The sequence below is a fragment of the Cydia fagiglandana genome, chromosome 17 (genome assembly GCF_963556715.1).
Source record: "Cydia fagiglandana chromosome 17, ilCydFagi1.1, whole genome shotgun sequence".
Classification (NCBI taxonomy): domain Eukaryota; kingdom Metazoa; phylum Arthropoda; class Insecta; order Lepidoptera; family Tortricidae; genus Cydia; species Cydia fagiglandana.
In genome coordinates, this window is record NC_085948.1 from 4,885,912 (window position 1) to 4,901,333 (window position 15,422).

The 15,422-nt window shown below is 38.0% G+C and overlaps 1 protein-coding gene across 1 annotated transcript; it reads left to right on the forward strand.

Annotated features, from left to right (window-relative positions):
• On the forward strand, nucleotides 1–6,353 carry LOC134672934 (sperm flagellar protein 2-like). Its single transcript, XM_063530886.1, has 2 exons — nucleotides 1–3,317; nucleotides 4,271–6,353. Exons 1-2 carry the CDS (start codon nucleotides 7–9, stop codon nucleotides 6,333–6,335), a joined length of 5,376 nt encoding a protein of 1,791 aa, XP_063386956.1. The 5' UTR covers nucleotides 1–6; the 3' UTR covers nucleotides 6,336–6,353.
• Nucleotides 6,354–15,422: the final 9,069 nt, after the last annotated feature.

Here is a 15,422-nt window from a genome sequence, read left to right on the forward strand (position 1 = left end):
ATAATAATGGCTGAAATACTTAAAGAATGGCTAACGGAGAGGCTACAACGGCAGATTGTGTGGAAAGCTGAAGAATTTGGTAACATGATGAAAAACGGACACGTCATTGCAAGCGTTCTGCTCAGCTACAATGTTATAAATGAGGAGAAGCATTACCTCATCCGGCCTAGTAACGCCCCGAAAGACATCGATAACAACTGGGAATATTTACGGGAATGGTTACGTGAACTAGAAATAAATTTGACCTCAACTGATCTTGCGAATACGAAGGAAGGCAAAGGAACCGCTTTATTAAGGCTTTTCTACCAACTATTTCTTCATTTGGATAAAATGGACCGTATAGATTTTATCAAACGCGAAAGAAAAATGGTTTCCAATTTGGTGAAAAAAATGGACACCAGATTCAAAGTTGATAAGATTGAGGAAAAAGAAGAGCCTACCATCGATTTCTTGTCAAAACCTTTACTAAACGAGAAGCATTTTATTGAGTGGCAGAGAAAGAAATCCGAAGAAGTAAAAGAGACCTTTGCATACTTACGTCATAAATATGTTAAGACACTGCAGAATATAGAAGAAAAGAAGACGCCATGTTATTATCCCATATCAAAACCCAAAAAGCTTACTGAAAAAGACAAAAAAGATATGGAAATATTCTCAAAGAAATTTCCGTGTAAAACCAGACCCTATACGTACAAAGAACTTTTAGAAATGGAAAAGAAGGCTGCTGAAGAAAGTAAAGCGCTGATGGGTTCTGAATGGGCTCAAAATTACATGGAAAATCTCTATACTAGAATGCACAAAAAAGCAGACTCGGAGGAATTCCAAAAGCAAATGACAACCGCGCTCAGCAGCGCAATGTGGAACCAGACGATCAATGAAGAAGAAACTAACCTTGATACTGAACTAGCTAAGAAAGTATTGAAACTGTCGCAGTTTGAGAAACAAATGTGTACACAAATAATGGAGACTAAGCAACAAGCTCGTAATATGTTTCAAAACAGGGTCAGAGCAGAAAAAGAGTTTGCCGAGCAAAGGAGAAAACAATTTGATCAGTATCTTGACAATATCAAAGAGCAAATTAATTCGGCTCTAGACGAAATAGGTTTTGAGAAAACTCGACAAAATATGCTGCATAAGAGACTATATGCAGAAAAAATAAAAAGAAAACGACAACACTATTATGAGATATGTTATGAAACTATGTTATCAATTGTTGATTATGCGACCAGGTATGCTTATTTCAAGAAACTTATTGGTGATGATATTCCAGAACACTACATTCATGAGTGGAAAATACTGTATTTTAAACAACAACCTATTTTTGAAATATTAGAGCCCACAGAAGATGTCCTTTACGAACCTGCCTTTGAAGAGGAGGTGCCCCCAGAAGTTGAAGAAATAATAAGACTAGAATTGGACAGGCAAGAGGCAATGAACGATAGCGAATTCTTGGAGTATCATAATTATACTGGACCTTGGAATTTGGACCATTTGATTCCTAATTTTGACCCAGAGTCCGAAGAAAGAAAATTTGAATACCTCGGCACGCGTGTACTAGGTCATGTTGTGTATACATTACTGGAAATAAAGTACCCTTACCCTCCATCCAGACCTCCTGCCGATCTGCCGCAGTTTACATCTAAGGCTATATTGCGTAATCTACCTGACAGAGCTATAACCACTGCAATGCAAACATTACTGGACTATAGGCGTATACATGTAGTTCGAATCGAGGCTGCTATTAACTACTGTCTAAAACAATTTAAGGCTGAAATGGTAGGGTGCATAGATATTGAACTATCATTCGATAAATTTCTGCTTGCTGCTCAAGAAGAGCCCGAGAAAGAGCTAATCAAGTTAATGAAAACAGATGATGAAATAATGAGTAAAGGACTGGAACCTCTTCCTGTCATTGGTGCACTACCTCCTAACACTAAACAAACACAAACACCAAAGATACTACCCGAGGAAGAAATAGTATTTTCTACAGCTGCGGACTTAGGAAAATATGCGTACGAGGGTTTGAGCGGTGGTGACGCATTAACAGATTATTTGTTGGCTGCTATGATCGTGGAATATATAAAGGCCCAAGATGATATTACCGGGTTTGTTATAATAAACTACCCTAATTCATATCGAACAGCACAAATTCTAGAAGAGGCGTTTACCGGATGCGCTCCTCCAGGTGAAGAAAGCTTAGTAGATAAAGATGACATTTACTTAGAAGAAGCCATTGCAAATCATCGCACAGTTGAAAAAGATGAATATAAAGAGATACGTAAATCGATGCTTGTAAACAATCCCCATAAAATAGAGACTGAAAAACCATTTGAAAGCTACTTTACCTGTTATATCCAATTAAAAGAAACAGAAGATATTCTTCAAGAACTCGTTATTTGGGATTTAAACGAAGAAAATTCCGAGCTAATAGAAAGATTTTACTCCGTTTTAGGGATTAATTACAGCATGTACTATGAATTGGTAATCGAAAAAGATTTTTTGGCACAAATCTGCAAATACATAATAGGGGACTGTATTACTGCGTCTGTGACGTCATACTCTGATGCATTATTTGGTGAAAATGTATTAAGTAACCTTAATTTTCCGACTTCTACTGATAAAAGAACAAAATCAAAAATTCTAAAGCCCGAGATGGCAGGAGGCAAATCAAAAGATTTAGTAGCAAAGTCTAAAATTAATCAATCAAGACTAATATCACACTCTGGCCTGAACGTGGTCAAAGAACCTTCTTCTCCAGACATTACGCAAGTAGATACTTTAAATGAGATTGTAGCTGAAGAGGCTGAAGTAGAATCTGAAAATAATGAAGTAGTGGACGAAGTAACAGTTTTAGCTGGAGAGGAAGACTGGGACTACGGTAAAATACCTTTTTCACAAACAATTGGAGCAGCGTTAGCGACATGTTGGGAAGAAGTTGAGAAAATATATCTCCACGACATGAAACAGTTATTCTTTGCTATTCGCCTGCAGATGAATACTTTGGCGCTTTACGTTAGATTCATCAAAGATAAGATGACCCAAATCATCACATTACCGTCAAACAAACAGGATTTAGTAAGCCAATTTCAAAAGGATTATAATGAATTCGAAAGCGATTGGACAACCGTCGCTGTTACAAAAAATGAATGGCACTGCAGAGTGAAAGATTTACAGAAAAAACTTTACCATATTTGCGATGAAAGGAAATTACACGCGGAACAAAAAAGACAGGCCCTTATTCTGGATAATTGGGCAATGGAAGAGCTTACTGCGATGGCTAATTCGTACATCTCATGTATGCAAGCGGAAATAAATAGGTAAATAAATAAATAATTATTATAGGAAATTTTGGTATCGCCTTGGGTCGTCCCATTCGTTTTTCGTCAAGTTCTTATATTAGTCCTATTCTGCTTTCGTCACTCATTCTACATTGAAAGCCACCGACGATTGTGACGAATGTATAATGAGTGACGAAAGCAGAATAGGACTAATTTAAGAACTTGACGAAAAACGAATGGGACGACCCAAGACGATACCGAAATTTTTACACAAATTGACTAAGCCCTACGGTAGGTAAGCCCTAAAAAGATAATCAATCCTTAGTAGCTTATAAATAATCGCGTGTGATTTCCATAATGTACAATTCCCACCGACTGTCAGGAGTCGGGCCGCGCCGGAGCGCATTTTTTATGTGCCTATACATTATGTACGGTGGAAGCGATGGAGGCGAAAAAGCGCTGGTGGCCTAGCGGTAAGAGCGTGTGACTTTCAATCCGGAGGTCGCGGGTTCAAACCCCGGCTCGTACCAATGAGTTTTTCGGAACTTATGTACGAAATATCATTTGATATTTGCCAGACGCTTTTCGGTGAAGGAAAACATCGCGAGGAAACCGGACTAATCCCAATAAGGCCTAGTTTCCCCTCTGGGTTGGAAGGTCAGATGGCAGTCGCTTTCGTAAAAACTAGTGCCTACGTCAAATCATGGGATTAGTTGTCAAGCGGACCCCAGGCTCCCATGAGCCGTGGCAAAATGCCGGGATAACGCCAGGAAGAAGAAGGAAGCGATGGAGGCCATCGGCGAGGAGCCGACCGGCTTGCGGGCGTACAAATGTGAAATGCGCTCCGACTCCACCCGTTCGCTGTGTACTTAAGGATTTGTTCTAAAGCTAGCATTTTGTCCTTGCTATGGCAAGAAAATCAGACATATACATAAACTGTCGTAAGCTGCATGTAAATTGTAATTATTTACCAATAAATGTTTGAATTTCAGGTCAATGTTATCCTTCCAAGCTCTTCATGACTTCTACTATGCTCAACTCAAAAAAATGCCACCGAACGACCGTCTAACAAGCAAAGAATTAACTAGAATAAGTTATGACCTACAGGATGAAGCCGATTCCACAGCAACCAGGAAATCCGGTGGAGAAGACAAAGTTTTCAGACATTTAAGAACAGCATTTCTTGACCTACAGATAAAAAATATCCAAATTGATTATAGTAACAATCCATTTAATATTATTTTGGATAATAATGCCAAATTTGCGTTAAAAGTGATCAAAGAGACAAATGATTCTTATCGCTCTCTCATCAGTAGGGAATATCTTGAACATGCTAAGCTAGTGTCCGCTCCTAGGAAAAAAGAAGATTCAGGTTCCAACATACTGACTGGTCAGACATCAGAGGATATATTCAAGAATAATGCACTAAAATGTATTGATGAATGGACAATGGGTATTAATGGAGAAATGTACAGGGCCAGCTTACGCATACTAGCCCTCCAGTATAAATGCTACCGGGACATGAAGTTATTCAATGATATAATTTACAAAACATTTACGCTAGTGCAAAACGAAATCAATACATATTATTTGAACGAAATTGAATCCGTAGATCGCCTTTGTAAATATATTCAACTAGCTGTTGAAGATTGTCGGCGAATTCCAGAAAGTCTTATTTTGGAGCATGACACATTCGTTATTGATCCTAATCTTCTGCAGTTTTCACCTAGGGCACCGCCTGCTGCTGCTCGAATTGATGACTACGTATCTGACATGGAATTTAAAGTTGCTCAATTGGAGCGTTTGAGGTCTCAATTCAAGATTGTCGCTCCATCAGGAATTGCACTACAACAGGCATTTATATATCTCTTACAAGACTTTCTAATATTTGGCCACGAAACATGTGACGGCTCACTCGTTCCAGAACTGTGGAAGCGGTTAGACCCCGAACATGTGCCAAAATTGGTATTCCAGATGTTCGGCGACACTGCTTACGTGGATTGGAGAGATTTCCTGATTTACTGTGCAAATATAAGATTTCCATCTGTAGAAGAGCTGCTCGATTTGCGCCATGAATTACGTTGTATTGATCAGGATTCGACAGAGCTTATCGACAAAGAAGGTTACACTACAACAGAACTATGGTTTGAACGAGACTTTGACATACTAGACCCATGTGAGCAACTGAGAAAGAACCTAATCAAAGAGTTCCTATTTAGCCTTTATGAAACCACAAAAGATATGATTAATTATTCAGCACTTTTGTTAGCTCTATGCAAAAGTCCCAATCCAATTGAAGGTTTCGCTGCAGCTCTATCTGTGGCAGTTGGAAAGAAGGTTTGTCACTCGTATGAAGAATGCAACGAAATCGTTTGCCATTTAATTAAAGAAAAAAAATATCGAGATGCTTGTCGCGCATGCGCTTTAGAATGCACCAATCTTCTACTAGATAAAGTTATTGCCAAAGTAATTGACATATGCGTGGGCACTAGTATAGTAGAGGTGCCTTATGATCCTGCCACTGCAGCTGAAGGTAAGAAAGGTAAAAAAGCCGCAAAGGGATCAGGCCCTAAATTAAAGAAAGGTGAACAAAGTACGTCGCAAAGCGCTCGACAGTCCAAAGAAACTAACCTAAACATAGCGAGTAAAATCAAAGTGCAATCGGCGGTTGAAGTGCGAAACACGTTCATATGTCCACCTTGTCAAGAGTATGAGATTCCGGATGTAAAAGAAGAGGAATTAAAAGTCGAAGAGGAACAAAAGGTAGAATTGCCTGAGGAAGATCCTAACATAGCGTACGCCGTGAGCCAGAAAGTGATCTGGAATGTGCTAGAGATTTGTTTGCCTTGGCACTTCTCTCTGCTTCCTGAAGAAAGGGTAACTCCATACAAGGATCAAGTGAAGGAAATTTTGGAGCGGCTCGAAGTGGAGACGGACAATGGAGACATCTACGTCGTCCATTTCCTCGAAGAACCGGTCATTTGCAAATTATTGCATAAAGCGAAAAAATTCACAGCTGTAAGTTTGCTGGAAGAAGTCCGTAACATAGTATCGTAATACAATTGTAATTTTCAGAGGTAATAAGTACCTACTCGTACGTAAATATTTACTTAACAGTAGAGATGAACCGAATGTGTACTTTGCCGAATACGAACGAATATTCGGTTCGGTATTTATCTTTGAGCCAAATATACGGTTGGGCTAAAACGCTGAAAACAAGTTCTGTCAAGTCCGCGGTCTGCACTTATAAGTGCAGAAACAAAAAAAACACGTTACAACCTGTTTTTGACCCTTCTCCTCCCGACTGACCGGGAATGTTTATGGAAAGAAACGGAAACGTCTCATACCTGTTCGCGAAGTGAGTCCGCGCTAACTAGCGGGCGCCCTAAAAAAATTGTTTATTCGATAAATATTCGGCAGTTCGATTCAAACGATTCGGCCGAATATGAACATTGAAAAATATGCCGAATACCGAATAATTACCGAATATTCGGCCCATCTCTACTTAACAGAATTCTAAAGATTATTTTTGAGTTCATCGTTTTTCAAATAATTAGCAACACGGCTGCAATTATTGTCAATATACTAAATAGTTGTATGTGATTGGTCTTATTTGATATAATGTATGAACTATTATAAGACCAATCATTTTTGGTAAGACAAATGTAAAACATCGCTTACTGTGAACATCTATTTTAATGCTCTTATTCTGAATACATCACATTAAATTACCTCATAGTTACTTTCATTTGTACAGTCAGCAGCAGAAGTTGCTAAGCGGGTGGGGTGTTCAGAACTACCTTGACACACTCTAATTCTCTTCAATAAAATCGCGTCAAGATCATTTTGAAAACCTGGCCCGCTTAGCAACTTCCGCTGCAGACTATATAAACAGCGTCGATCCGTTTCACGTTAATAATTTTGAAATATATGTAATTATGTACCTAATCACATTTCAAGGAAACCTTTTATGGTTTGAGCAGATAGATAACAGTCATTTGCAAATAATGTCTAGCTGCTACCTCTATATTGTTACCAGGTCACAATTGATAACGGTTAAAACACAACCAATAAGATTTTACCGTGAGATCCCCTTACATTTACTGAGAGATAGGTACCAAGATATTCTGGTTTTCAATTGTATTGTTTAATATCAGTGCGAAATTCCCCTAAATTACAGATTTGTGCTTTCAGCTAATCACTGTAATTTATTATCGGGCTTTATAAAGCCTTTGCTCTGTAGGAACAAATTACGGAAATGTTTAAATTATCTTGTTCGGGATATTTGAAATTGGATTTACCGTGTAATCTTAATCTGGGTTTGAGTATTGTTTTACTGTAATAATACAAAGGCGGGTATGGTTTGATTATTTGATACTACCGATCTACTATTGGACTGTTTGTCTACTTTACTGACTTAAAAAAAATAGGTGCTGATGCTGTACAGATGTAGAGTCGGACCAAGAAAAGTATGCAGCGGATTTGATAGCCTGTGGGCTGCAAATGTTATTAATACGTATACGTCTTAATTTCATAGAAGTTTGACATTTAAAATAACACTTACTGCGTGGGCTATCAAAATCCGCTGCAGACTTTTCTTGGTCTGACAATAGTGCATAATTGTTTTCCATCGTATTTTCTCGGAAGCGTTCGTATTTGTCATGCTTTAGTACTTTTTATACCGAGACTGACTGAAATAGCAAAACACGATCGTTCGTTTCCGTGAAAATAGGAAGGAAAATAATTATGCACTACATCTGTATTGTTTTCTTGCATTATATTTCGGAATTTTGGAATATTAATACCTGATTAATACTGCCTATAGGAAAACAAATACATTTTTTTGCTCTTTAATGATTTTAAATCAGCCAAAACTCCTATAAAAGATGTGGACTTGTCACACGAGAAAATACGCTGACTCTATTATGAAATTTACCCAATCCGTTAGCATCTTCCAATGTTGATTATCGAACATTCCTGAATATCTTGGAAGCTGTAAAAGAATTCAACAACAAAATTTCTCATTTTCTAACAGTCAACACATCATTGTGCCATGCAGTGTTAGTTCACGGCTGGGAGCAGCCATGGGCACTCTCAATTACTCTTTGGGTTCTTTGTTCCCTGTAAGGAAAGTGTCGCCATTGTTATTATTGAAGCCTGTGAAAAGTAAGTGAATGGGCATATTTTTGAAGCCTGTGAAAAGTAAGTGAATGGGTATATGCGCTGTGGCCCGGTGGCGGAATGGCACAGGCACCTGCCGCGATAGCAGAGTACGCTGGTTCGATTCCAGCCTGGGGCAGCGGAGGCCGTGGTCACTTTTTCTTAGTCGAACGAGCGAGCGAAGCGAAGCGAAGTTCTTACATTCGACTTGGATCACGCGGCTGGCTAGCGGCACGTTCCGGCATTTCGATGTTTTTAAGCTGAACTGTCAGAAGATAGTTTGATACTCAAGAACTTAAGTAAATTTGTTCTAATTTAAATTAAATTGGGTAAACGTGTAGTTGAGGGCATTATATTTTAGTCATTAAATTTTGAGCAGGCTCGAACAAGAGGTTATTGAGCTAGAAGAGCTTAAAATGCTAAAAAGCCATTTGTGAGGGCTCTAGCTATTCTGGTCACTTTTATTAAAAGAAAGTATGGTCGAGTTAGGTATCAAATGAAAGTGCTCGGTTTGTTACACATTTATAATATTGTCTTTTTAATTTTATATTTTTAAAATTAAAAAAAAAGAAAAATGATTACTATTTTGGAATTCAAGATGGCGGCCATGCACTATGTCGTAAAAATCGTCATGGATGTCGTTTTTTTGGTTTTGGGGGGCGCAGATTTCGTAAATGATGACCATTTTGGAATCCAAGATGGCGGCCATGAACTATGTCGTAAAAGTCGTCATGGGTGTCGTTTTATAGGTTTTGGGGGGCGCAGATTTCGAAAACGATGACCATTTTGGAATCCAAGATGGCGGCCATGCACTATGTCATAAAAATCGTCATGGATGTCGTTTCTTAGGTTTTGGGGGGCGCAGATTTCGAAAATGATGACCATTTTGGAATCCAACATGGCGGCCATGCACTTTGTCATAAAAGTCGTCATGGGTGTCGTTTTATAGGTTTTGGGGGGCGCAGATTTCGAAAACGATGACCATTTTGGAATCCAAGATGGCGGCCATGCACTATGTCGTAAAAATCGTCATGGATGTCGTTTTTTTTGTTTTGGGGGGCGCAGATTTCGTAAATGATGACCATTTTGGTATCCAACATGGCGGCCATGCACTTTGTCATAAAAGTCGTCATGGGTGTCGTTTATAGGTTTTGGGGGGCGCAGATTTCGAAAATGATGACCATTTTGGAATCTAAGATGGCGGCCATGCACTATGTCGTAAAAGTCGTCATGGGTGTCGTTTTTTAGGTTTTGGGGGGCGCAGATTTCGAAAATGATGATTATTTTGAAATCCAACATGGCGGCCATGCACTATGTCATAAAAATCGTCATGGATGTCGTTATATAGGTTTCAGGGGGCCCCGATTTCGAAAATGGTGACCATTTTGGAATCCAAAATGGCGGCCATGCACTATGTCATAAAAGTCGTCATGGGTGTCGTTTTATAGGTTTTAGGGGGCACAGATTTCGAAGATGATGACCATTTCGGATTCCAAAATGGCGGCCATGCACTATGTCATAAATGTCGTCATGGATGTCGTTTTATAGGTTTTGGGGGGCGCAGATTTCGGAAATGATGACCATTTTGGAATCCAACATGGCGGCCATGCACTATGTCATAAAAGTCGCCATGGATGTCGTTTTATAGGTTTTAGGGGGCCCCGATTTCGAAAATGATGACCTTTTTGAATTCCAAAATGGTTGCCATGCACTATGTCATAAAAGTTTACAAAGTCATTTCAAGTAATCGTGGAATCAGGAATCAATTACGAAATGCCCATCTCGGACTAAGTAGCACTGCATTCAATTGATCTTTTTGGCGAACCGCGAGTTCACAGTTCGGGGCGAACTACTAGTATATGACATTTCATCATCATCATCATAATCATCTCAGCCATAAGACGTCCACTGCTGAACATAAGCCTCCCCCTTGGACCCTCCATTCGTACCGGTTGGAAGCGACCCGCATCCAGCGACTTCCGGTGTGGACGTCCAACGCTGCACTTGCTAGTCCGTGGTCTCCACTCGAGCACTTTTCGACCCCATCGGCCATCTTCTCTGCGCGCAATGTGGCGTGCCCATTGCCACTTCAGCTTGCTAATCCGGTGGCATGATATGACATTTATTTCAGTTTATATTTCCAGGATACACCCGACTGCCCAATTCCCTACACGACTGCACCGAGAGCCCGGCGCCGCGTACTTTCTACGAGTACCGACCATTTATCGTGCTTATTCTCTTACTGCCTCTGGTTTTCTATATCTACCGCATTAACAGCTTGGGGTATCGGATGACTGCTGATGAAAAAGTTTTGACGTTTAATAATACTCGTACCCATATACAACGGACAAAGGGTAAGTTGTTTAATGTACAGTCAGCATCTTAAGAAGCGTAGGAAAACAACGCACGAAATAAAGTATTTGCAATAGCAGGGGTGCAAAACTCTTGACTTCGGTCAAACTCGGCTTCGCTCGGCTCAGCATTGCTCCGAGCAATTATTAATTAGGGTTGGCACCACATGACTTCCTTTTGCGTGCACGACCACAGATAAGATAATCACTTGATTTTTGACAACCCTAAATAGCCGAAAGGGATAGTGCCATATATTAGAAAGGGATAGTGCCATATATTAGAAAGGGATATGATGAGGGACATGATTCGACCCTGAACCGCTGTCAAACTTCGTTTTTGTAGGAAGTTTCCTTTCTGTACGGTAGTACTATTAATTATTCTATGGCACTATTGCTGTTTAATTTGTTGTTTAAAGAATCTTATCTCTTTTTGTTAAGCCTTTCTGCCGTATACGAACTTCAAGATATTCACAAGAGACGAACACGTACTAGATCCATTCTAGATACGTTATAGTTTAGATATCAACTAGTTCTCTTTTGCAGCGCAATTCGCGCAACCAATGTCACTTTTACGTTAGATAGAGTAAGATATCTATTCGATGTGAATTGGATCTCTATGTCATATCCTGTGAAAATCGTTCAAGAGTATCTGCAGAATCGCGCAAATGTCAAATTTGACAGGTTTGATCTTAAACATATCGTTATCGTATCTTGGTGATGTCTAAAAGATATCTAATATATAGATGTCTATTTCAAAATCCGAATAGGGCCTTTTGTTGAGCATGGTAGAGTTAGACATAGAGAAGTCTACAACGATTTTGATAGCACACGCGGTGTAAGTGTTATTTATACGACATAGTTTCATAGAAGTTTGATTTTTAAAATAACAAAATCGTTGCAGGCTTATCTTGGTCTTACTCTATAAAAATAGGAGCCACTGGAGTCAATCATGGGGTAGTTTATCCTACTTTTTGCTCACTACATATTATTAATATGCGGTATTTAAGTATTGGTAGGTACCACAGACAAAACATCCTCCAGACTGAGCATAGTCGCGCTACCACCTCTGCCACGCATACCTACGGTAATTTTACTCCCTATTCGAGTCGAAAGTGTCTTTGTGTGACGTCCGTGTCTTTGAACGGACCAATCACGACACAGGATTTCGCTCACCTCGTCCCGCGCACCCCCGCATTTTTGGCATCATCGGTTGCTTGAAATAATTGCTCTTAACTCGGTCAAGAGGATTCCTAGTCTATGATTGGTACCTAATAAATTCCGACGTTGCAGGTCGTATCGAGCCTGCCGATAAAACTATGGAAGTATTTGATAAAGGTAATAATATATTAAACTTGTGATGATTTTAAATCATAATGATACGTAAATAAAATATGATACTTACTTGAAATCACTAGTTTTTTTCACGAAATGTTATTTTACAGATGCCAGTTTGATCAGCTTTCAGCTTCAGCCGCCCCCAAATAAAACAGGTTTATTATTTTATATTTTTTTTATTCCTTAAATTATAACACTAACAGACAGGCTATACATGTTAATTGTAGGTACATGATACAATAAAAAAATTAAGATTCTTGTGTTAGAGCGTTTTCATATTCCGAAGTATTCCCCATAGTAAACGGAGAAGATTCTCGAGAACACAACTCTACATAGGGCACTCTTATATATACGAGTATATAACTACTAGCTGTTGCCCGCGACTTCGTCCGCGTGGAATCTTATCTTCAACATTTTACATCTTTAGTAGGTACCTATAATTTTCATATCCAAGCAATGTTGAAATTAAGTACTTTTCTTTTCTAGCAAGTTGTATGAAGTTTTAAGTCAAGTGGATTTTAATGTTGGTTGCTGAAATTACTTTTCTTGTATTCTCATAATAGGTACCTATGCCCTTATACAAAGATTTAAGTTCCGCATTCCGCACTCACAAAATATCTGATCTCCATACAAACTTTCAACCCCTTTCTCACCACCTTGGGGGATGATTTTCAAAAATGCTTGAATTAGTTTTCATGTTTTTTATTTTATTACCTTTTTTCCAAAAAGTTAAAGTTCCTGGCTTAAAATTAAATTTACACCCCAAGACGAACTTTCATCCCCTTTTTAGCCCCCTTAGGGATTGAATTTCCAAAAACGTTGCAATTACTTTTTTTTGTATCGCTGAAATCACTTTTATTGTCTTCTAATAATATACCTAAATACAAAGATTCAAATCCCGCGCTCGAAAAATCCATGTTATCCATACAAACTTTCAACCCCGTTTTCACCACCATAGGGATGAATTTTCAAAAAGGCTGAAATTAGTTTTCTTGTATTTTAATTTAAAACGTTTTTGCAAAGTTTCAAGTTCCTTGCTTAAAATAAAATTTGCACCCGCAGACGAACTTCCACCCCCTTTTTAACCCCCTTAGGGGTCGAAATTCCAAAAACGTTGCAATCACTTTTTTTTTAATCGGCTATTATGCCTTTCTAAGAAGTTTCAAAACCATTTGTAATGGATTCAAACTTTCAACCCCTTTTTAACCCTGTTAGGGGATGAATTTTACAAAACGCTGAAATTACTTTTCCTGTCTTCTAATAATATCCCTAAATACAAAAATTCAAGTCCCACATTCGAAAAAATGTTTGATATCCATACAAACTTTCAACCCCTTTTTCACCACCTTAGGGGTTGAATTTTCAAAAACGCTGAAATAAGTTTTCTTGTATTTTAACAGTATATCTTTTAACGAAGTTTCAAATTCGTAGCTCAAAAGAAAACTTTAATCCCATACAAACTTTCATCCCCTTTTTAACCCTGTTAGGGGATGAATTTTACAAAACGCTGAAATTACTTTTATTTTCTTCTAATAATATCCCCAAATACAAAGATTCAAGTCCCGCGCTCGAAAATTTTTTTGATATCCATACAAACTTTCAACCCCTTTTTCACCACCTTGGGGGATGAATTTTCTAAAACGCTGAAATTAGTTTTCTTGTATTTAAATTTGATACTTTTTTTACAAAGTTTCAAGTTCCTAACTTAAAATAAAATTTGCACCCGAAGACGAACTTTCATCCCTTTTTTAACCCCCTTAGGGGTTGAATTTCCAAAAACATTGCAATCACTTTTTTTGTAATCGGCTATTATGTCTTTCTACGAAGTTTCAAAGCATTTGTAATGGATTAAAATTTTCACCCCCTTTTTAACCCTGTTAGGGGATGAATTTTACAAAACGCTGAAATTACTTTTCCTGTCTTCTAATAATATCCTTAAATACAAAGATTCAAGTCCACCACTTGAAAATTTTTTTGATATCCATACAAACTTTCAACCCCTTTTTCACCACCTTGGGGGATGAATTTTCAAAAACGCTGAAATCAGTTTTCTTGTATTTTAATAATATATCTTTTTACGAAGTTTCGAATTCCTAGCTTAAAAGAAAACTTTAACCCCATACAAACTTTCATCCCCTTTTTAACCCCCTTAGGGGTTGAATTTCTCAAAATCGCTTCTTATCTCTTGTATACATTATAAATGCAATCTGGTGTGCAAATTTCAACTTTCTGGCTTTTGTAGTTTCGGCTCTGCGTTGATGAATCAGTCAGTCAGTCAGTCAGTCAGTCAGTCAGTCAGTCAGGACACTTGCATTTATATATATAAATAAAATTTGCACCCGAAGACGAACTTTCATCCCTTTTTTAACCCCCTTAGGGGTTGAATTTCCAAAAACGTTGCAATCACTTTTTTTGTAATCGGCTATTATGTCTTTCTACGAAGTTTCAAAGCATTTGTAATGGATTAAAATTTTCACCCCCTTTTTAACCCTGTTAGGGGATGAATTTTACAAAACGCTGAAATTACTTTTCCTGTCTTCTAATAATATCCTTAAATACAAAGATTCAAGTCCACCACTTGAAAATTTTTTTGATATCCATACAAACTTTCAACCCCTTTTTCACCACCTTGGGGGATGAATTTTCAAAAACGCTGAAATCAGTTTTCTTGTATTTTAATAATATATCTTTTTACGAAGTTTCGAATTCCTAGCTTAAAAGAAAACTTTAACCCCATACAAACTTTCATCCCCTTTTTAACCCCCTTAGGGGTTGAATTTCTCAAAATCGCTTCTTATCTCTTGTATACATTATAAATGCAATCTGGTGTGCAAATTTTAACTTTCTGGCTTTTGTAGTTTCGGCTCTGCGTTGATGAATCAGTCAGTCAGTCAGTCAGTCAGTCAGTCAGTCAGTCAGGACACTTGCATTTATATATATAGATAATAGGGACCATCTGACATCCGATATCGGAAAGGCACTTCCTATAATTAGCTTTGTTTGACGTTCATAAGTGCATTGTAATATGCCTACTTGAATAAACTACTACTGCCGTGCCTATACTAGTACCTACATTTTTTATTTTGTCAGTGTCCATATTTAGACCAGCGGTGGAACAAAAATTGGTTTTGATAACATTAAAGTTTTTTCTTTTTTGATATGTTATTGTAAGCATGTTAAATAACATTCATGTAAAAAGTTAGAAAATTTTAGGTGGAGCGTTCGGCCATATTTAAATTTTTAACTTTTGCTAAATAACTATGTAAATATAAAATTAAAGTTACAAAAAACTTTAACA